We start from the raw sequence: 23,521 nt of genomic DNA, 5'->3' as shown, positions 1-23,521 counted from the left end.
GTTTATACACCATTCCATTCAAAAGCACTTCCAAACAAGTTGTAAACCCACCCAAATCGATAATAACAAGAACAAGAAGCCTGTTCATGAACCTTCGAACATTCAAAGTCTAATATTATTACCCTTGTTCATATGGTTCCATAAAGATACTTGAAGAACAAAGGTGAAGGCACATCAAAATCAATTCCACAGACCTAAAACTTCAGATTCTACAGCAACAACCACATCTGCCGATTACTGTTTATGACGATCCCTAGACATAGCTCGAGGAAAAGTCCTCACCAGTTTTTCAAACGCCATACATTCAATGCGCGCTACGTAAAATTCCATGCATGTAACCTCCGGTCATTACAAACGACACGAGAGATACAACACCGGCTGGAAATATCTTCCCCGAATTCTTGAAACGAGATCCCATTACTACCAGTAGCGAAGCAGACAGGCCTGTAGATTAAGAATAAAAGCAAGTTGAGACGGGTTTGATGAAACGAGGAGATTAAGTTAAAACAACGACCTTATGTATAATCATTCTAAGCTACTAGTGTGGATGAGGAATTATTGAAATGAAACTAAGCACAATTTTGCAAAGTTTTTGACTGAATCGAAATAGACCAAAACCGTATAAAATGGCTAAAAGCTGAAAGGCAAGCAAACGGGATAGCTGCAGATAACTTGAGAAATCTGAAAACCTTCCTTGGGACAAGCTCATTACAAGATTCTCAATCTTCACCTTACATTTCATTCGCCATCCTATTCCCTAGTTTAAACCCGCTAAGCACTATCGAGTCCCACAACTAACACGGAAGGAAACTCCAGATACCCATATAGCTAATGAACCAAGTATCCTAGATGCCTAAACTACTCATAAATAAAGTATCGCCTTGTCCTCAAGATGATGAACGTGGTCCATCCCCATTCTTGATCAAGGGTGATTTTTGTCTTCAGTACGGAAGGTCATCTCAACACAATGTACAGTATCAGTAGAGTGGAGACGGGAACGAAACATTATTTATAAGAGGGTGGAACCCTCTCCCAAGCAAACGCGTTTAAAACTTTGAGGGGGAGCCCGGAAGGAAAAGCCCAAAAAGGACAATATCTGCTAGCGGTAGGCTTTAGCTGTTACAAACGGTATCAAACCCAGACATAGGGCGATGTATCAACGAAGACACTAGGCCCCGAAGGGGGATGAATTCGGGGGTCCCACATTGATTGGAGAGGGGAACGAGTGTCGGCGAGGATGCTGGGCCTCAAAGGGGGGTGGATTGTGAGATCCCACATTGGTTGGAGAGGAGAACGAAGTATTTTTTATAAGGGTGTGGAAAGCAAACGCGTTTTAAAACCTTGAGGAGAAGCTCAGAAGAGAAAGCCCAAAGAGAACAATATCTGCTAGCGGTGGGCTTGGGCTGTTACACCAAATATCAATAGACAATCAATAATATCTTGTGTTTCAATATTGAACAAAGCTCAACTAGACCCCAACGAAGGAGAGGATGTGGACTGAGCCAAAACAGCTGCCACCAAACTATTTCTCATCAAGGACAAATGAAATAACCGAGAGAATAGATAGCAGCAATGTTTATCCTCCAACCATCTATCCTCCCAAAAAAACGTTTCTGCTATCTCCAACTAAGCTACAAACAGCAAGAGAACAGAACGGAAAATCCTCAACAATACTTTTCCAAGGATTTCTGGATGTGCAACTTTGACTTGAGATTCACTCAAAAGGAGACCCATATTTACTCACTATAACCTTTTGCCACAAGGAATTGGATTCTTGATGAACCCGCCACAACCATTTGGCCAACAGAACATTGTTGCAGGGTAACTTGATTCTAAATAGGGAGAGTTCAGGATCTAAGGGAAAAAAAGGATCATTGTCGTGAATTGTCTGATTATGGGACTCGATGGAGAGATATAGTCCTCTCAAAAGGCTATTGATATTGTGATTTCTCTTGATATTGCAATACATTTCCTTCTATCTTTCTGATACTTGTGTTTTCTTTCTTTTTGGTATTCCCAATGTGAGAGCTAAGCAATTGAGTTTCCCCAACAAAGAATCCCAACAGCACAACTTTTGCGATAAAACTACAGATAAGAAAGGTGAACTGAGAACATGACCAACATCAAAGGTTACACTCAAAATCTCATAATCTAGAAATAATTTGGACCACATATCCGAAATGTAGACTCATATCCAGCTTTGATTGCATCCCAATCCCACTTGGCAACAAATTGATGCCAAAACACTATCATTTCCGCTCAAGAATTCTTTTCTAAATTCTGACTCCATTTTAAAGAATGAATGCTCCGCTACTAGTTTTCAAGAAACCAGGCCTTATATAGAATGACTAAAATAAGAAGATACAAATTGTCAATACGGTCAGAGGTGACTCAAGAAAACTGGACCACGATCTAAGGGAAGATTAACACAGAACTCTCAATATTCTCCTCATGTTTCACTTACCACGCTTTCCCTTGCATTCAACTGCCACTGCCACTAACAAACTCCACAACTAACACTCTGAAAACTCTGGCAAATCCATATAACTAATCTTTGAACTAATTAACCTAGACGCATAATAGTATTTCCATAATTAATATTGCCGTTTCCTTTGACAGCCTAGCAACCAATCTACTTCTGAGTAGAAAACTTAATTATGAACACACTCGAGTTCGTTCCTTTCCATTAAACCAAATTTAATGTAAAGAAGAGGGGAGAACTAGTTATTCATAGCTAGAAATTGCATATACATCCCAACACGAAGTGTATCTGCTCATTGTTTCTAATAAGGATTCAAGAACTGGAAGTTCCCAATAGGACAGTTTATATCAGCTATATGATAAGGAGAAACGTATGACAATCGAGGTCCATTTAATAATCATTTGATTGTTAGTTTTTTTGTTTTTGAAACTTGTGCTTGTTTCTTGCAACTTCTTTGCATTGGTCTTCATCTAACAATTGAGTTTTTAGCCAGGTTTAAAAAATAAACACAAATTTCTAAAAAGTACTTATTTTTTAGTTTCTAAAACTTGTCATGGATCTTGAAAACATTGCTAACAAAACAATAGGACTCATAGGTGAAAACAGTATTTATACACTTAATTTTCAAAAGCTAAACAAGTAATCAAACGGGAGCTAGTTAAAAGATATAACCAATCCTTACCAAGACCCAGGGACGATGCAAGAACAGGGTTGCTGGGGAGCAGTTTATAAACGACAAGTAACAGTGAGGCTGAGACTCCCCCTGCCATGAGCGACTTTTGGCTGCCACTTTTCAAATATCCCATTAAGCCGCCAACTGCGAAGTGAAAAGGAGAAGGACTGAATTAATATTGCAACCAAGAACAATTATAATACATTCTGTATGAACATAATTGACACCTTCGCTTCAAATTTACAACAACAAAATAAAAGGAAATAAGTAATCGAAAATAGAACCTCCTACTAGTGCTGCATATCCAAGAGTTAATTTCTGCGACATTGACAAAGCTTTCTTCCGGCTGCTGTCATTAGATTCCTCTCCCTCCCCGCTATTGCCATCATTATCCCCTCTACCACCTTTACCTCCGCCGCTACCACCACCTCCATCGCCGTGAATCCCTTTATCAGAAGAATCACCGCCAGTGGCGTCTGGATAAATCTCGATATCATTTTCGGAGTCGGTCGCACGGATAGCAGATACTACTTTCTTACAATCAAAGGAAATCCCTACGGAAAACATGAAATTCCGAATGTGTTTCAATCATCGCATTAATTAAGTAATTAACTAACATTAAATCTAGATGACGATCCGAAACGGATAAACAGCGCAAATCTACGAAGAGTATCAAATGATGCCGTAAAAACACGATTTCTTACCTCTACCGATTGTAGATTGAAATTGAAGGCGTCTGATTGAAAAATTGTTGCTCCTGAGAGCTCCACCGACTCGCGGCCGGAAAACTAATGACGCCTGAGACACTCCGGCTAAAACCTCCGCCATTTTCCTTCTTCCTCGAAAATCCCGTAAACCTCCAAATGGGTTTTGATTTTCGAGCGAGGACTGTGGAAGTCAAATATATATATAATTTTGTCTGAATCATTTCGAGCAGTTGTAGATTGTTGAATTCTCCCATTCCACCTATTATTAAATTAGAAAAAAATAATAATAATTTTTTTTCTAAATAAAATTATTTTCTCCCTATAATTATAAAAAGATGAAAAACCTCTTATAATTAAAAAAAATAAATAAATAAATATATATATATATATATATATATATATATATTTTTTTTTTTTTTTTTGTTTCAACTTTTCTTTTGAATTTTATATTAATTTTTACATTTTAATAATTTTTATTTAATGAATGGTGTAAATTGAAAAAAGTCATCGAATTTAAATTACTTTTTTACTATAAAATAAATAAATAATATTGGTTTCAATCTCATAATTTATTAACACTAAATATTAAAAGTATAGGGAAAAAACGCAATAAATGAATTTAAAAATAATAATTTATAATATCCTAGTAATTTTGTATTTAACTTTTAAAAAATATTTAATATATTTTTAAATTTAGAGATATATATATAGCATTTTTTTAATTTTTAATTTTGTGTAATGAATTTATGAAATATTAAAAAAAAAAAAATAGTGGCCTTAATCAAGGTAATATTAGAATTTGTATATAACTTGATCTAATATTTCAATTTTGTGTAATATTAGAATTTGTATGTAACTCGAACTAATATGACATACATGTTTTATAACTATAAAATTCGATATAGACTTTTCTTTACTGCATTCTCAATAGATTCATTTTATTTTTCTTCACTATTCTTAGTAGATTCATGTTTTAATCATCATAGTAGTGTTTTTTGTTCCGTTCATTAACATTTGAGAGTGAGAATTTGAAAACGCTCGTCAACATGCAATCAAACACTATAACGTTTGAAGCTCACTCCATCTATCAAAAAACACTTTAAAATCCTTAAAAAGAAGTATATATATAAAAAACACCTTACTTACAAATATCTCGAGATAGGGTATATCAATTTAAAACTAGCTTAATTGGTCAAGACGTATATCATTAAGCAAAAAGTTAGAGATTCAAATCATTGTTGATACTCCTGCTTAAAACTCAATTGATATAGAATAGTTTTCTCCCAAAGTTAAAACTCAACTCAAAAGGGCTTTTCCTTTTGGGCTTTCCCTCGAGGTATTTAAAACGTATCTGCTAGGGAGAGGTTTCCACATCCTTGTAAAGAATACTCCGTTCTCTTCAATTGATATCAAGATCCTACAATCCACCCTTCTTCGGGCCCAGCGTCCTCACTAACACTCGTTCGGTGTCTAGGACAATATCTACTAACAGTATGGGCTGTAACAGCTCGTGTGCGGACAAAGCAGAGAATGGTAATTGCAACTGAAATGAACAAAACACACCTGAACTCACCATTATTATAGAGTGACCATTACAAACATATCTCTTTCCCCTCTCTACCTTATGTTATTCATGGAAGAAGAAGAAGAAGAAGAATTAAGCTTCTCAAGCATTTTCCATAGCCTCTGCTAATCTAGCAGGATGGATTATTCAGACTTGAACCAGAAAATCAAGACAGGAAAATACCAAACCACACCGACCATAATTTGAACTCTACTTGAACACATGCGTGCGTGTAGATCTACACAAACACTAAAAGGAATAGTTCACCACGAGCCCCGGGGCCGTGTATATACTTTTACCTGTGAGGCGGATCCACGGTCCTAACGTTCACGCCTGTCATTCCTTCAATCCTATCCTTGGTGATCTCCACAAAATGTCCCACTATTTCATAGAACTGTTTAAGACCTGACAATGGGAGAATGATCGAAGAACGATCCGCCCCTGCAACCTGTAACCGATATCGGTTTGATGAATTTCATACCAAAAAAATGAAAAAAGGAACTATGGGGTTCAAAACAGACAGAAACAGATCAACTAGACGTCAAATTCAGGCTCTTGAGCTCAGTTTTGTAGATCATTACCTCAGATATCCTCAAGAAATGACCCCGGTTGTTACTTCCGAGATCGAAAAAGAATCTTTTCTGATCAGCTCGGATAACTTTTGAAACACCCAGATTGCCCATTTCATCTTGAGCTGACAACTCTACTTGTCTATCTACATTCAAGTCAGAGGTTGGAGCAGGTTGACTACTATGACCTGATATGAAGCCTGCACCTACGTCGTCTGAAAGTCCGACAAGATGTTCTGAATGTTCAGAATTTTCCTGGTTTAGGCAAAAGAAAACAGCGCAAAATTACGTTAAACGAGAAACGAAGGAAGTAAGCCCATGAAAGGCACGATGAGAAGCTAGTCCTGAGCAGCAGAAACCTGATTGGGCAGCATGAAAAGCCTAGATGCTTCATTGATTTCTGCCAAAATGTTCCTAAACGCAGACCATCCCTCGTCCCGGTTGCTTCCAGCAGGAACGATAATGGTGCTGCGGTTTCGACTAACAGAAGCTTCAGATACCTGCCCAGTTGACAGAACTTGAAATTCCAATAGCCACCTCTATTCATAACCCCCCAAACCAGATACTAAAAATCTCTTTTTTAGGCACCAAAAGAAGAAGGAAAGGATTTCAGCCAAAACACCAATATTTGTTAAACAAGGATAACAATAAGAGTAACTGGAGAAGTTCCCCAATTCTTAAAATCCTCATCTTAAGCCTTACAATCTAAATCCTAATTTTGATAACAAGGGCCAAACAAAATGTCGGCCACGTCATTAGATTCAGTGCCTGATCACATTACTGTGGTCAAGTAATCCATTCCGAGAGCAATAATCAAAAACAAAAATTAAGGAGTTATGTGCAAGAGGGAACTTAAAGTGTGCAGGAAATGCTTGCAGCTCTATACAAAAAAATAATTTAAGACAGGAATGGAAAATAGATTTATCAGCAGATTCAGATGAAAAGCTAAACATGATGGCTTCATCCTCCATTTATGAAATCTCCTAGTTGGCAAGTTCCCAAGTAATCAGGGTGTAGACACTAGTTACAAACCATGCTTCAAAAATAAATTAAATCAAGTCACACACAGACTGTATGAATCAGTTATAATGTATTAGTGGCACAGAGTTTGTAACGACCCAAGGCCACCGCTAGTAGATATTGTCCTCTTTGGGCTTTGGGTTTTCCCTTTCGGGCTTCTCCTCACATTTTTAAAACGTGTCTGTTAGAAAGAGGTTTTCACACCCTTATAAAGAATGCTTCGTTCTCCTCCTCAACCGATATGGGATCTCACGGAGTTGGCTCTAGTGGAAGCATATGAAGCATGGATGAAACACTTCTTGGGTAATATGTCCACATTTACATGTTATAACCTTTTATGCATCCAACATCAAGATGGGAATCACACATGTACAAGAAATAATAAAATTAGACAAGGCTGTGATTGAAGTGAAGTAAAACTAATGAATGGAGAACGTTTTTTAAATTCGTCGCAGACGATAAGATCTGGAGATTTCAGTAAATAACGTTCGAAAAGGAACTGTGCGAACTCATTATACAAGCATATAATTGCATGTAAATACTCGAGTTTAACGTTTAACATGAACCTCGATTATGTACTCATGTTGCTGAGAAAGTGTCTTCCTTATCAATTTCCATAAAACTTTTTTTAAAAAAAATAAAACAAAATGCACAACTGCATTAATATCATTATATGTTACATAAAAATATATATACTAAGAAAACATTTTCTATATTCCATGTCCTTCACATAGCCATGCCAATGATTTGATCAGTCAGGCGCCAACATGTTCATGCCTTTTTGTTTCCTAGACTTTCATAAGCCTAAACATTTTGCTGTTAACCTTTGGCTTCTCATAACTATGCCAATGAACGAAACAGATAAATGAAAAATATTTTTTTAAAAAAGGAAGAAGACCCAAAAAAAAAAAAAAGAAAAAGAAAAAGTGAAATCAAACTGTTCAGGAATCTCCATTAATCATTGAACAGTTCATATTTGGAAAAACACATTTGGAAGTTTTGTCAAATGGAAGCCACAAAAGTAATCAAGAAAACAAGAATGATTTTTCTAAAAAGGAAACAGAACATGGAATATGATGTTAAAATATCATCACTATTCCAGTAAGGTCAAGCCCAATAATCATATGGGAAAATGACTTAGGTACTTTAGGAATAAAGATACCTAGATATTTTAAGAAAATAATTTAGGTATTTTAGAAATAAAGATACATAATTATTTAGGTATTTTAGGAATAAGTTGTTTAGCCTCGGTTATAAATACCCATCCACCTTACCAATGTTTTTATCCCAAAAGAAATACAAAATATAGAGTACAGTAGTTTCTAAAATGTCTTGTAATCTCTTCCTGATTGGTGTTAATAAAAAGTGCGAGTGTTTCCTACGAAGAGTTGTGTTCAATATAACCGCTTAATGAACTCATAGTTCAATTAATTTCGTTCTTTTTCTTCTCTTGTAAGTGTTCATTTCTCGAGCGCTAAAAACTGTAAATACAGAAGCTGTAAGCTGAAGAACAGGGCAGAAGTAGAACTTCAACCAAACAAAAACATCAGGACAAGATCATCAGGAGAAAAGATATGCGGTAATGTCAGATTTTTCTGAAGAACAGTTGCAAATTTTAAGGGAAATTTCAGACCAACAAGACTAATCCCATTCTCCAATCTATGCAGATTCATCCAACAATGATTTGACAGATCAAACAGCAAGAAAAGCAATTTACCTTCAAGAAACAGATTCATCAAACAATGATTTGACAGAATCAAACAGCAAGAAAAGCAATTTACCTTCAAGAAACGACCCCTCCGATTCTCGCCGATGTCGAAATAAAACACCTGAAAGGCAGGATGAGTACACAAAAAGGTAAAAATTGAGTACTAGAACAGAGAGATGGATCAAAAAGCAGGAGAAATGAAGAAGAGAAACAAAGATTGCCTTTGTGTCGAGCTGCAATTCCTTGCTAAAAACCTCTGGATCATCGGAATTGATATAGTAATTGAAGAGATCTAAGAACCATGGAATCCCAGAGAAGGGAACAATGATCGTTGACCTTGTAGCCGATGTTTTCTCTGATATCTTCAAATATCGGCCTCTGGGATTCTCCTTCAGATCGAAGTAGAAAAGCTTGTGTTCCACCTGCAGCGTTTTGCACATCAGCTCCACGTCATTCCCTCCGCCGCCGCCGCCCGATACTCCTCCCGCCGCCACGCCGCCGGCTGTCGTTCCCCCAATTCCCGCTCCCCCTCCGCCGGAGTTCCCCTCCATCTCCCACCCCCAGCTCCGACTCAATTTCTACTAATAACTCCCCGCGACTGCGAGTGTGTAAAAACACAACAAATGTAGATATACAAACTCATCCAAAATCGGAAATATTTGCAGGTAATTATCAAAAAATTATACCACAATTTCGATTCAATACACAGAGATTCAAACGAACGAGCCGCGATTCCAACAGAAATCGATGCAAAAACCCCCCAAATGGCTTCAATACAAACAAGATACCATAAAATACCTCAGAAACCTAGAAATGATAAATCTATGAAGTGAGCCCCATTAGATAAAGATAGAGAGAGAATGAAGATTTCGGCAAAAGGGTTCTGCAAAATTAGGGTTAGGTAAAAAAAAAAAAAAAAAACGTTACATCAAAAATTTGTGATGGTATTTTTGGGCTTTTAAGTGATGAAATTAAACGAAGATGAAGATGAAGATGAAGATGAACAACAACAACAAATTTCGAAGATGATTTTTCACAGAGTCGTATACCTGTGATTCCACTGTTCAGTGATATTGACAATCTTCGAAGTCAACTTCGGTCAAAGGCTGAGCTCTTCTGATTACAGTGGCCAATGGCAGCATCCTATGAATGGATTGATACTCAAATCTCTCCACCCGCCTCAAAGAAGAAGAACCACAATAATTTTTATTTATTTATTTATGATTTATATTTTCACCTTTCAAGAACACCGTGGAAGTTCGTTAATATAGTTATAATTTAAGATTTTCTTTATGATTTATTTCGTTATAATTAAGCTTTTATTCTAAAATGTTATAATTCAATCTCCGACTCTGAAATCATTAATAAAATATATAAATAAATAAAAAAAATTACATGTTACATGTTGATAACGTTGCTGTGTTTGGTATAATAATCATTGTAAGCTATTTTATTATTAAAAAAAAAAACCTAATGTCTAAATATTTCATATGCGTGATGATCCTCACTGCTGCTCGAAGGTATATTTAATTTCATCTCGACTTCTTAAGGAAAGGAATATCCTCCTACTTTTAGCTCACATTAATTTGTCGGATTAATTGGTTGAACGTGTCAGGTTTAAATGTCACGTTTCCATAATAAGAGCTCAACCAGAGGTTTCGTATGCTCGAGGAGCCTCTCACCTGCTTGCTAACACATTTAATTTCCTCTCGACTTCCTAAGAAAAGTTGAATTCTCTTACTTTTAGCTTACATTAATTGTCGGATTAATTGGTTGAACATGCCACTATGAACGAGTATTAAAGAGTGAGGCTCAAATGTCACGTTTCCATAACAAGAGCTCAACTATGATGTCCCACATTGGTTGGGGAGGGAGAACAAACCACCATATATAAGGGTGTGGAAACCTTCCCTTAGCAAACACATTTTAAAACCTTGAGGGGAAGCCCGAAAAGAAAAGCCCAAAGAGGACAATATCTACTAGCTAGCGGTGGATCTAGGTCGTTACAAATAGATGCTATGCACTCGTAACATTGAAACGTTGAACACCGAACAACCCAAATGAATGGTATTAGAGCCAGGTTTCGGATGATGTGCTAGCCTTTTCGCTGTTCTTCGAAGGGAGTAGACACAAGGCAGTGTGCCAATGATACTAGGCCCCAACGGAGGGTGAATTTGGGGAGTCCCACATCGATTGGAGGAAGGAAAGAGTGCCAGAGAGGACCCTGGGCCCGGAATGGGGTGGATCGTGACCTCCCATATTGGTTGGGGAGGAAAACAAACCACGTTTTAAAGCCCAAAATATGTCAAAATTCTCTAGCACACTCAACAATCGGGCTCTGCTATTAACTGGTCTTGCATCTGTAATGTTTTTGAAGTGTGGCGGGTCATATTTGTCAAAGATTTTGGATAAAGTCAGAAGTGACCTCGACGTTGCTCGTTCACCTTGATAAGTCGTGGCCGAACGAGGCCTCTAACTTGCGAGCAAATTAAATTTTAGTGTATGTTATTTTAATAAATATTAAAAATATTATAGTTTATTGTTATATATATTTTTTTTAATTATGAAATTATAAAATTTGAAAATATATTCACCCAAATTATTATTAATATTAGCTAATAAATTTGATAATAATTAATTTTGTAATGCGAAATTTAACATTTATTAAAAAAATATATAAATCTGAATTTATTTTCCACTAATTTTAACAAAAATAATTACTCTGTTTACTCTGTTCGAAAAATGCAGACAAGAGAACTGCTTAACATTCTAATGGCGTCGATTCTTCAATGAAGGCTTTGAAATGCGTTGGTCCCTCTCCCGCCTCTGCAAATCGTCTTCTTCCTTCGTCGAATCCACCATTTTCACAGCCCCTTTCGCGTTAACTTCCCTTCTCAGCAACTGCCGCGACTCTCGCCACATTTATCAAATTCATGGCTTCATGTTGCACAGAGCTCTCGATCAGGACAATCTCCTCCTCAGCCGATTCATCGATGCTTGTTCATCTCTTGGTCTCTATTTATATGCTTTTTCCGTCTTCTCAAACAAAACCCACCCCGATCTTCGTCTCTACAACACCGCCGTTAAAGCGCTATCGCAGACCTCCTCACCCATTAACGCCATTTCGCTTTACTCCAGGATTCTGATTGAGGGATTGCGGCCTGATTCGTACACTATTCCCTTTGTTTTGAAGGCCGTCGTTCAGTTGTCCGTCGTTGAAGTGGGGCGGCAGATTCATACCCAGACGGTTTCTTCGGGTTTGGATACGGATGTGAATGTTGTTACTTCGTTGATTCAAATGTATTCCTCTTGCGGGTGTGTTTCTGACGCTCGTAAGCTGTTTGATTTAGTTGATTATAAGGATGTAGCTTTGTGGAACGCCATGGTTGCTGGGTATGTTAAAGTTGCAGAACTTAACAGTGCGCGTAAGGTGTTCGACAAAATGCCTCAAAGAAATGTGATATCATGGACTGCCTTGATTGCTGGGTATGCCCAAACCAATAGGCCTGATGCAGCGATTGAGCTCTTCAGGAAGATGCAGCTTGAGAAAGTGGAGCCTGATGAAATTGCAATGTTGGCTGTGCTCTCCGCTTGTGCTGATCTGGGTGCTCTTGAACTTGGGGAGTGGATCCATAACTACATTGAAAAGCATAGTTTGTGCAGGATTGTTCCATTATACAACGCACTTATAGATATGTATGCAAAATCAGGCAACATAGGAAGAGCACTGGAAGTGTTTGAGAACATGAAGCACAAAAGTGTAATAACCTGGTCCACCATGATTGCTGCCATGGCTCTTCACGGCCTCGGAGGACAAGCTATCGACATGTTCCTTCGAATGGAGAAGGCAAGAGTCAGGCCAAATGAAGTAACATTCATAGCAATCCTATCCGCTTGCAGCCATGTTGGGATGGTGGATGTGGGTCGTTATTATTTCAACAGAATGCAGTCAGTATACAAAATTCAGCCAAGAATTGAGCACTATGGCTGCATGATCGATCTGCTGGCTCGTGCTGGCTATCTTCAAGAGGCACAGAAGCTGTTTCAGGACATGCCATTTGAAGCAAATGCAGCGATATGGGGGTCGCTTCTTGCTGCTTCCAATACACATAGGGATGCTGACCTCGCAGAGCAGGCTTTGAGGCATCTTGCTAAGCTAGAGCCTGAAAACAGTGGGAATTATACGCTTTTATCCAACACATATGCTGCTCTTGGCAGGTGGAATGAATCTGGGATGGTGAGGAAGGTGATGAGAAATGCAGGGGTAAAGAAGGCTCCGGGTGGAAGCTTTATTGAAATTAATAACAGAGTGTACGAATTCCTGGCTGGAGATCGGTCAGATTCTCAGTTACATGGGATTTATCCAGTTTTGTGCAACATAATTGTGCAGCTGAAAATGGCCGGGTCGTACCCAGAGGAAGTGAGTAAGTTTCTTAACTACGATGAGTGATATGAATGGGCTTCATTACTATTCATTCTTAAAAGATGTTCGAAAACTTTATCAATTTGATTGTTGAAGTTCATATTAAACTCGAGTGTTAAGATATTGAAAAACTACATTTTTAAGCAGAAGACGAGAGTTTTGATTGTGTATCTATTTGATTGTTGAAGTTTGTATTAAACTTGAGTGTTAAAATATTGAAAAACTACATTTTTAGGCGAAGACGAGAGTTTTAATTCTGTATCTATTTGATCGTTGAAGTTTGTATTAAACTTGAGTGTTGAGATATTGAAAAACTATATTTTTATACGTAGAGGAGAGTTTTAATTTTGTATCTATTTGATCGTTGAAGTTTGTGTTAAACTAGAGTGTTAAGATATTGAAAAACTACATTTTTAGGCGAAGACGAGAGTTTTGATTCTGTATCTACTTGATCGTTGAAGTTTGTATTAAACTTGAGTGTTAAGATATTGAAAAACTACATTTTTAGCCAAAGACGAGAGTTTTCACTTATGATCGTTGAAATTTGTATTAAACTTACATTTTTATGCAAATGTATTATTGAATGAGAGGAAAAATAGAAAAATGTTAAATCATATATTGAAGTAAGATATGAATACAGGGAGAAGTGGAGAACGGCAAAATGAAGGAAGATCCATGGATCGACCCCATCGTCTCCACTTCATAGGAACTACGAGATCACTCCAAGGACGCCTTCAGTAACCAGGGTCGCGGATCGCCATAGAACCTCGTTCAATAAGTAGAACGCATTAGCTGCTGTTCATCCAGGATGAGTGCAATCATTTGTTATTAAAACCAACATTCTTAAAATTAAAGAGGTCCGTGTTAAATAAAAATGAAATTAAACATTTTAAATAATGTTTTGATTTTTTAAAGTCATGGTTAAAATAAAAATTAATGAAAAAAATATAAATTTCTCAACTTATAATTATATTTTTATTTTTATTTTTTATTTTTCGGGAAATATTTGTTATTTCTTAATGGGCCTGCTCCGTCTCTTTCGTCCTAATTTTAGGGTTAGGGTTTCATCTCATCGCTCTATAAATAGCTGCACCTATTGTTCATCAGAGCAAATTTCAGGAGACACTGCGGAGCGCCTCTCATTCATCGTCGTCATTTTTCAATCTCTGTTAGATTAGATCTCCGAAACTTCTTTGAAATGTTTTCATACGTTTGATTTCTTGTTAGTTGAATTAGCAACGGAGAAAGAAGAAGCCTGATATTGCAAATTCTCTGATCTGCCTTATCTTCATCTGGAGAAATCGTAATCAGTCAGAGAATCTATCGTTAGGCAATACTAAAGGTCGGTATGCATAGATAATTATGCGTATTTCTACCTTTAGCTCCGAGTTTCCTCGTTCCTCTTCTTGGAACGATAGGATTTTTCGGTGACAAGGTAGATACATTCTAGTAATCCTTCTGATTTCTTCGTTCGAATTCTGATTTTTCTCATTTTCTGAGGATTTTTTAAACTGATTTCGTTGATGAGCTAGATGTTTTCTGTATTCTAATATTGCTTCTGAAATCTGTGTTTAAATCTCGATATTTCTTTCTTCCTATTGACGTTAATTTTAAACCGGAGGTTTTTGATGTGAAGGGATGAAAAAAATCATTCGGATTCCCAATGATAATACATGATATTACAACCAGCTACTTCTGATCACATCAAAATAACTCCCTATTTCCTTTTTCTTCTGATTATATTCTCTTATCATTTAAGCGTAAGAATTACCTTTTCTTTTCTTTTTTAATTTCTTATAAGTCTTTATATGTTTTTTCAATTTTTTTAATTTCTTATAAGTCTTTATATGTTTTTTCAATTAACTGGGCCGGTGATGTGATTATAATATTTGCTACTCTTGATGGGATACCATCCCATTTGATGATACTAACCACCAAGATCTCTGAGGCCATTTTTGCAAAAAAACATATAATTCATAAATAGGTTTAAAAACATAAACACAATAATTAATAATCAAATGAACATATGAATTTGCCTTTACCCCGTTTCTTCTACCAATGTCATTTTTTAACTAAACAAATCAAACATGATTAAAAATTCATTATTAGTATTTGAAAATGTTGATAGACATGAACATGGAACTTTCCGCCCCATGAGGATGCAGAGAGGAGGAACAACAAAATCTTGAGAAATTGATCCAATTTTTATGTTTATAGTAAATACAACAAACACATGTCCAAACTGTAGAAGAGGACCCTTTCTAAATTTAATACACTTAAAGATTAACCCATGTCAACTAAAGGATGGTGTTGTTTGAAAGATTTAAAGCAACTTACGGGCCATGGATGGGCTATATAGCTGATATCAATCCTACAACATTCAGACAGTAACTATCTTATAAAGTAAATGTTGATTCATTCCCGTTGTCCTTGAAAATATATAGCCCTGTTAATTCTTAAAAATAAAAACTTAATTTCTCTACTGTTGAAGTTTTGAACATAACTAACTCAAACAATAAACTAAATCTATCAGTGCCATGGATTTGATTATGTTCATTCATCTCATTCATTAAATTTGGAATTGGAAATTCTTTTGTATTAGATTTGTTTTGAATCTTGTAGTCTCTGTAAATTTTTTAACAATAAATTTTTTAATTTTGTATTGAATAGTGTTGCTGGTTCCTTCATTTGGCTTATGATGTACCATTAAGAGTTAGATATTACATATCTTCCATATATTACTGGGTAACATAGGAGGTATTTCTATTTTTTCGTATATTACCTGTCCTCTCTTTGAAATAAGACACTTCTGATTTTGTCCTAATTTAGAATAATTTTCTCTGTATTTACTAAACCTAAACCCTCTTTCTAGTAAAAAACAAACATGGGTAGTAACATTTGGTAAAAGCTTCAAGTGATTTAAGAAAATCTAATAATAGGTAAAAATGAATGATTAACCATAGCAAAGGGTGTGTTCGGTTACATGACCAAATCATATTCAGTACAAGTTCATACGCAGATAAAATGAAAAATGCCAATGCTAAATTTTTCCAAGTGAAAAATTCCAACAAGATTTCATCACTCTATTTTCACTAATAAACTTAGTCCAGATGGAAGTAACGCCTCCAATTTGGAAATTATTTAATATCAAAATTGTCGTAGACATATGGCTTAGCATTAGATAACTAACATAATTCATACCTCCATCTCCAGTAAATCACAGTGGAATCCCCAATTCAGAGACTTTCATCGCCCTATTTTCAAGCGAACTCCTATGGCGCTTCAAAAACATTGCCATCGAAGCCACCTACAAGTATGAAGAACTTTTTTCGTCAAATCTCGGTTACTAACAAATTGGTATTCCAAGAAAGAACAAAAAGGACAATATACAAGATGGGTAGAAGAAGTGATACTTAGCTCGATCCATGATCTAAAACGATGCTACGGGAGATATTAAACGACTACACCAATTCTAAGGATCCATAGGCTTAATTGCGGATGATACAAATAGATTCCAAAATTTCGTGATTGTGCATAGTAGAGGTACCTAAACTTGTGTCAAATATGTCTTTGAATTCTTATTTTGTGTCAAATAAGTTTTTTACTTGTTTGTGATCATTAAAGGAACTTATTGGTAATCAAATTTACAAAATTTAGACATGTTCAAAAAAGTCACGTCTATAGAGCTAATCATGTTAAATTGGTTAGAAACCTAATGGCACATCCTTCACTAAACTTGTAATTTAACTTAAACTAAACATAAAATTCAATTATCAATTGAAGGGGAATGAATAGTATAGCAGGCTGACCTCTGCTCGAAGTTTTAATGCGTCCCTCCCAGAAATTTCCCGCAGCCCTTCCATCAAATCTGCAGAAATCGAAAAAATATGAAGACTTCAGAAATTATATGCAATCATGATGTTTAACGTGTACTCTTACTCTCAAGTCTCAACCATTACAGATGCCATACGGAAACAGGATGGAAATATAAATATTTATTTTAGTTCACATGATACTATCAGTTGTGAATGTAATCATACAATGTTAAAAATAATTTACAATTTAAATACTAGTTGATAATATTTATATTATTCTTTTCAGAACTAACTAAACAGAGTAATCAAGAACAAAATAACTGGAACTAGTCATGCCAGCTACCAAGCAGATGCCCCAACAGTACAAGTTATAGTATTAAGAACAAAAGATTCCTGTTGAAGATTGATGAATTGAGTAAAGTACAGCTTTTTGTATCATACAACAGTAGTTCATTGCTCTCAGTCCCTTTGATAGGTTTTGGTTTTAAAACCAGAACCTTGTAACCAGGTTATAAGAACCCTCCTTTTGAATTGAAAATCAATTTAAGGTGGTCAAAAACTGAAAAAAGAAAATATGTTTACCAATACGAAGCTCTCCAAATAACAAAACAAGCTTGAATAACTCCTCTTTTTCTTAGTTTGCAAGCTTGAATTTCAAAGGTTTCCTTCAATCTTTTTCTTGAGAAAACATCCCTAAACACACTTATTTATCACAAGGATCTACAAGTCTTTCATTAGACTCTTCTTTAAAAGAAGTTAAGAGCCCAAAAAATTATTCCACCAAGCTTTAGAATCAAATATAATGAAAGGGTGCTGCAACCAATTATTTAGAAATTTAAGTCATTGTTCTCAAGAAGGATAAACAATTGAAAGCAAAACGGGATATTAATCTGAGGTAGAACTGGCCTTTCTCATAGTTTAAGGGAATATCTCCCATGGATATGCAGTTGATGTCTTCTTTCTCCTTGTCGTAGAAGGTTAAAATTTTAAAGAAGATTGAGATCTTTGTTTGACAGTTTCTACTTAGAACTCTAGATCACATCTTGAGGTTTTCAACCTTTTTGGTCAGGCCACATATTTGCATTCTTTGTGAGAGTGTGACTAAAGATCTAGATTATATTCTTTGTTGTTGTGATTCTGTGTTAAATGGCCAAGCTCACATATGGATAAAAGGGGTTTCTGAGAGCTCACTGGTGAGGGATTTGAAAACTTCAGAGAGGCATAGCCTTTCCCTAATTTTGGATAACTGGAGACAAAGCTCACAGATAGGGAAAAGAAAGTTCCTTGCAGTACTGCCAGATCTTGAGTGTCACAAGGGTACTTGGCCAAGCTCTTGCCTTGGGCTACCTCTTGATGGCAAGCCAAGAAGGCTTCCTTTGTTGGCACCTATTATTGAGCGCATTAGAAACACACTCCAGAAATGGAAATCGAAATATGCTTTCCTCCCCAGGGGAAACACCTTTGAAGGTCATGCACAAGAATATAGGACTTTTGGCTGAAATCAATGCCTACTTGTTCTCCTAAAGACAAGCCCATGAACCTCCAAAGACAACAAGCCAACAAACCTCCCATTCCCCAGAGCATTTGCATTCCAAAGCCTAGTGATAAAGTAGTGAATGAAACCCTAAACCTCTCATTCTCCAGAGCTTTTACATTCCAAAGCCTAGTGATAAAGTAGTGAATGATGCGGTGGCTGTCCACCCCATGAACAGTACAACTACTGCAAAAGAGCCACAACTTTTCGTACTAAAGATGAAGATTTAAGAAAGGTGGTATTTAGTTCCTAAAATCAATACCAATGATATATCAATAAGCTGCAGCATCATGAGATCTAGAATATTATCTCAGAAGAACTGTACTTCCATTGCCCCAACTGAACAAATCCGTCAAGATATTTATAACGATAGGGAAGTATCTCAATATATAATTCAATGTTATGCGACTTATGTCTACAATCTAAAATGGTCAGACTATCAAATTAACAAGAATGTGAAAAGAAAGAAAATGTTCATAACCAAATAAAGTCTCTTAAGCATAACTATAACGTAGAAACTAAGACAACTATAGAGTTTCATACATCAATAAACATACCTGCAGCTTGGGCTTCAGCCTTGTAAATTGACCTTGAAAGATGTTGAATTTGACTTCCAGCATTCCTGCATATTAAAATAGTCAGATGCAGAGAATCTAGTAGTATTGAACTTTTTAATGTTTTGACTACTACAATGCTTATACATCAGCTCGTTGTAGCCGTATTTCATATCCTTTTCAGCTAGAGCAGCCCTCTCAAGTAGTTTTTTGCTCTCCTTCTTCATCAAGTCCACTGAAAGGTTCAACTCCTTCACGTGCTTCTCAGCCTTTGAAAAAATTGCCTGCTCAAAGGGGGAAAAAATAATAAAACAATCAGCAATAATCAACAAGGAAAATAATGAACTAATCCAGAGTAATGTCAAAACTCAGGTTGTTCCAAATTCCAATTGGCATACATACAATGAGAATGGATTCATCAACAATTCAATCATAAACCAAGATGGAATAGTTAAGAAAATAAATAAGGCAAGAACCTCCTCAGTTTGAAATCGACCCAACGTATGACGAAACAGAAATCTTCTTGGCCCTACAGAAAAGAGCAATCCTTAAAAATCAAGGCTAACTTTACATACACAAAAAAAGAAGGAAAAACAAAACAAAGGAGAGGGTAGAACATAAGGATTATCAATGCAATTCCAGGCAGGCAACTAACAATAATATCTAGGAAAATTTTCCCCAAGGCAGATGCTAGTAAAAAGTGTGACTAACGCTGCATAAATAAGCAAAAAGAAAAACTTGATTACACTTTCTTTCTTTCTTTCTTTCTTTCCTTGTTTGTGGAGAATGAGATAGATGGTAAGTCTTTTTTTTCTAAGTGGGGTGCTTCCTTGTATTTTCCAAAAGACTTTATAATTCTCGATTTTCTTGATCGTATGGGAGATCTTTGGATACTTCTAAAGGGAGTTCTGCAGTTCAAACTTTTCAAACCCAAAAGGGAAATTTTTGTTTTCATTTCAAAAAAACCAAATTAATTGGTTATGATGAAAAGAATAGAAGGGAGAATAAAACAGCTAGCTCTCAAACAAAACCAAGAAAATTACATGAAGGCTCTTCAATTGGCAATAATAGTGGTGGTGTATGTGTTTGATTTGATCATTCGGCATTGATAGAAGAGAGAAAAATTACAAAAAAGGAGAAAGTTTGGACAAGTAAAACACCATAGTGAACCCCTGAAAAAGTTTGGTTCAAGTCAGTGCTCTCCAAGAGGAGGCGTTTCCAAGTGGACAACCTTGGCCTTTCCAATATTCCAACAGTGGGCATTTTAGTGAGAGACAGGTGTAAAGATTAGGGAAGAAGGAAATACCCCCTCATAGTAGTGCTCATGCATCCTTCCAAAGAGAATAGATCATTCACCGATAACAAATTTGATTTTAGAGGAGAAAAAACCAGAGAAAAAAACAGCGTTTAGGTAGCAATGAAGAACCACGGGCTTCCAAATGAACTAAAACAGCAAACAGCACAACACCATCCTGAATGATCTCTGAGTCCTGTTGGTAATAGGGAAGCTCTTGACCACGTTGTCACACATGCACAAGATTCTTGAGAACTTGATCCCAAACCATATGGGACACCACAAGCTTAGCGAGTAGGCTAAGTTCTCGTGGTTCTTTTTTATCAGCATCTTCCCCTGTTCAAGCCTATATTACGTAACTCTCTTCTGATTATGCAAACAAACAAGTTCAATCTGATATCATTTTGATGAGTTAATTTCAACAAACTCATCTAAACGTATTTATCCAATTGATGCTGAATAGAACAATCTACGCAGTTTGAAACATGAAAAAAATGACATGAGACTAAAAAACTTCCTTGATAGATAAACAAGAATTGATGTGGAAGAAGCTTGCACAGTCTCCAAAGAATATAAAAATCCCAAAACACAACAGGGTCAGAAGTGAGATCATTGAAATCTGTACTTAAAATAAACTAATAACCAGCTTTGATGTTGAGGAAAATATTACTCCATACCTCGCATAACAAGAAGGGCAGCTGAAAGAGCAACTCCAATCGTAGCAGCTGGGTGTTCCCTTGCTATCATAAACTCATCTACACAGTGATAACATAACATAAGTAAACAGGATTGTGAAAGTAAAATAAAAACTTCTCCTCACTTTCCATGAAAAGATTTATTTTCTTACTAAAAGTAAAATAATTTTAAAAAAGGCCCTCCCGTTAGGAGCTAATGAAAGATCAACGCAAGCTGGGTTAATTACAAAAACCAAAATAAAAATTCCTACTGTGACACTGGAAGATTAGAATAAATTTATCTTCTCGGGATATCCCTGCCTCAGAATTATATCAGAAAACTTTTGGGGGATGAAGGAAACAAATTTTTTATCAGTTTCATGAAAAGTTTACAAAATAATCCACCAACTATATTAGTCTTACAACAACTTGCACCTATTCGTATTAATCTCAGAGATAAAAATAATTACAAAAAGAATCCGATAAAGAACACAGTGAAGAAAATCAAAACCTAGCTAGGTCACAAAGTTAGAAAACATTACACGTTTTTTTTTATTAAATTATAAAAACCAAGCTTTCATTGAGAATAAATTAAAGAATACACGGGGAATAAAGAAAACCCCAAAAAAAAGCGCAACTGCCTTATGAAAGGGCTCCAGTTAAACAAAATGAGACCTAAGCGATAATCACAAAACTCTTTACAGATGGAAACCCAAAACGAGGTATAAAATCTAGTAAAGGACCACACCTCACTCGCAAATTGCTCCACTCCTCTAAGGATCCTATTGTTATAGTACACAGTTCTAATTCACTTCCTAACTAATTTTAACAAGAAGGACGAGGGCAATACTCCTGTCAAGCTAATATTGACTTAGCTGAAGTTCTAAAGCATGCAGATACTGGTAGAATAAGAAACATAAAAAGAGACCTTTAACTTTGCGGAAAAAAGCATCCTCGTGAGTTTTAAACTGTGATGCTGCTTGGGGTACAAAATCCTGAAAGATGATTATATTCACCTCAAAAATGTATTATACGATGAGAAGAAACGAACAAGTACTAAAAAATATAAATTTACCATTTGCACAATCAGTATTGATAACGTTAATTGCAAAATACAGAACTGAGCAAAAAATTGATCATCCAAACCCTTATAAGTACCAAAACACCATGAATTAACTGTTAGATTTTTGTTACTCCTTCATTCACCGGTGCACTTCTTATCTTGATAGGACATCCACTTCATTCCTCAAATTGAATCTGTAAAAATTATTTAATTTGATGAACATCTTGGTTCTCATTGGTCTTCAAAAATGAGATAATTCATTTGATCTCATAATTGCATCAACCAACATTTCCACTAGGAACTTTTGACCTTCCAATTGTAAGCACCAAAATTCTTTGTTAAAAGTTAGGGGGTGTGTGTTTTAGGGTGAATATCACGCGCATTGCAGAGAAAGCAGCAAACTAATGCAACTATGATCAGATTTCAGCAGAACCAAAAAGGTTAGGACTAAGATCAGGATCAGAAGCACAGAAAAGCGAGGAATTTTTTTTTCCCTACTAAATTTTGATTTAACAATAGCCTCGGAAATAAATAGGTATCTTCAGAGTTCATATCTCAAAACAGCACTTAAATTTTTTTCATTGTCCCCTTATCACTTACCAGAAATTCGGTGAGAAAGTAAGCGGGACTGTTGAAGTTTAGGGGGAAAAAAAAATCTGAGCTAATTTATAATCTCAAAGCCTTTCAGTTCTCATTACACAACCAATCAACTAGTACAATAATTTGCTTCTCCATTCCATCTTAATTTTGTTTCAACGATTTATCCAATTCCCTGTAGTTATCGATCGGTCTCTCTAATAGATTAAGCAAACGTCCCTTTCTCACAACTGCCACATAAAGTGGAAACTTCCACAGAATTATGATCAAACAAGGTATTCTCCTGAAACTTCCATTAATGCCAGCTGAAATAAAGTCTTCTTACGAAAGATAACAGGTTTTCAGTAGGACGAACATTTCACAACAGAATTGATTTCTATCCAACTTAAGCCAGGCAGAACATAAACTCTAAACTCTACAGATATCTAATGAAAGTATAACAGAAATAAATGTCAGTATACGAAATGACAACGGATTATAAAAGTTACTAAGGACGCAACCTGAAACGAACGGATATGTGAGGAAGAGGCCTCTTGGAGAGAACGAGCAGAGCGAATAGCAGAATCCTTCGATTGAACAACCGAACGCTGCAGGTCCTCTGCAATTGCCGATATGGAAGATACTGCGCTTATATTATTCTCGAGCGATGCCTCCGGTTGCTTCTCCTCTCCGGCGCCCATTTTCTCTCCGATCCCGACGAACGGTGTTTCGCCTTCAACTCTCTCCTCCACCAGCACCGCCGTGGAAACTCCGACCAGTTTATGAATTGCGATTGAAAGGGTTCACTTCCTTACTTAGCCTTTTTTTCTCCCCCAATTAAATCTGATCAAATACAGTAGTCTAT

At 36.2% G+C, this 23,521-nt stretch overlaps 4 protein-coding genes and 2 non-coding genes across 6 annotated transcripts; 3 read left to right on the top strand and 3 right to left on the bottom strand.

Moving 5' to 3' along the window:
- Positions 1–83: 83 nt before the first annotated feature.
- On the bottom strand, positions 84–4,052 carry LOC111484872 (protein FATTY ACID EXPORT 2, chloroplastic-like). Its single transcript, XM_023131498.1, has 4 exons — positions 3,860–4,052; positions 3,440–3,709; positions 3,165–3,299; positions 84–444 (listed from the first exon to the last, which is right to left on the bottom strand). Exons 1-4 carry the CDS (start codon positions 3,981–3,983, stop codon positions 305–307), a joined length of 669 nt encoding a protein of 222 aa, XP_022987266.1. The 5' UTR covers positions 3,984–4,052; the 3' UTR covers positions 84–304.
- A 1,359-nt stretch (positions 4,053–5,411) lies between these two features.
- Positions 5,412–9,701, bottom strand: LOC111484871 (transcription factor Pur-alpha 1-like). The gene is made up of 5 exons (XM_023131497.1): positions 8,945–9,701; positions 8,797–8,844; positions 6,355–6,495; positions 6,008–6,250; positions 5,412–5,874 (listed from the first exon to the last, which is right to left on the bottom strand). The coding sequence occupies exons 1-5, from the start codon at positions 9,272–9,274 to the stop codon at positions 5,722–5,724; spliced, it is 915 nt and encodes a 304-aa protein (XP_022987265.1). The 5' UTR covers positions 9,275–9,701; the 3' UTR covers positions 5,412–5,721.
- Positions 9,702–11,475: 1,774 nt separating this feature from the next.
- On the top strand, positions 11,476–13,659 carry LOC111484870 (pentatricopeptide repeat-containing protein At5g56310). The gene has a single exon (XM_023131496.1). It carries the CDS (start codon positions 11,527–11,529, stop codon positions 13,171–13,173), a length of 1,647 nt encoding a protein of 548 aa, XP_022987264.1. The 5' UTR covers positions 11,476–11,526; the 3' UTR covers positions 13,174–13,659.
- Positions 13,660–14,775: 1,116 nt separating this feature from the next.
- LOC111485834 lies at positions 14,776–14,850 on the top strand. Its single transcript, XR_002718731.1, has one exon. It is a non-coding gene; the product is annotated as a small nucleolar RNA R12 (small nucleolar RNA).
- Positions 14,851–15,012: 162 nt separating this feature from the next.
- LOC111485896 lies at positions 15,013–15,097 on the top strand. The gene has a single exon (XR_002718780.1). It is a non-coding gene; the product is annotated as a small nucleolar RNA SNORD24 (small nucleolar RNA).
- A 984-nt stretch (positions 15,098–16,081) lies between these two features.
- Positions 16,082–23,516, bottom strand: LOC111485561. The gene is made up of 8 exons (XM_023132484.1): positions 23,178–23,516; positions 21,946–22,012; positions 21,021–21,098; positions 19,526–19,578; positions 19,197–19,333; positions 19,053–19,117; positions 16,956–17,014; positions 16,082–16,453 (listed from the first exon to the last, which is right to left on the bottom strand). Exons 1-8 carry the CDS (start codon positions 23,355–23,357, stop codon positions 16,364–16,366), a joined length of 729 nt encoding a protein of 242 aa, XP_022988252.1. The 5' UTR covers positions 23,358–23,516; the 3' UTR covers positions 16,082–16,363.
- Positions 23,517–23,521: the final 5 nt, after the last annotated feature.

The sequence above is a fragment of the Cucurbita maxima genome, unplaced genomic scaffold (assembly GCF_002738345.1).
Source record: "Cucurbita maxima cultivar Rimu unplaced genomic scaffold, Cmax_1.0 Cma_Scf00010, whole genome shotgun sequence".
In the NCBI taxonomy this organism is placed as follows: Eukaryota; Viridiplantae; Streptophyta; class Magnoliopsida; order Cucurbitales; family Cucurbitaceae; genus Cucurbita; species Cucurbita maxima.
This window is presented reverse-complemented; position numbering and strand designations above follow the sequence as displayed.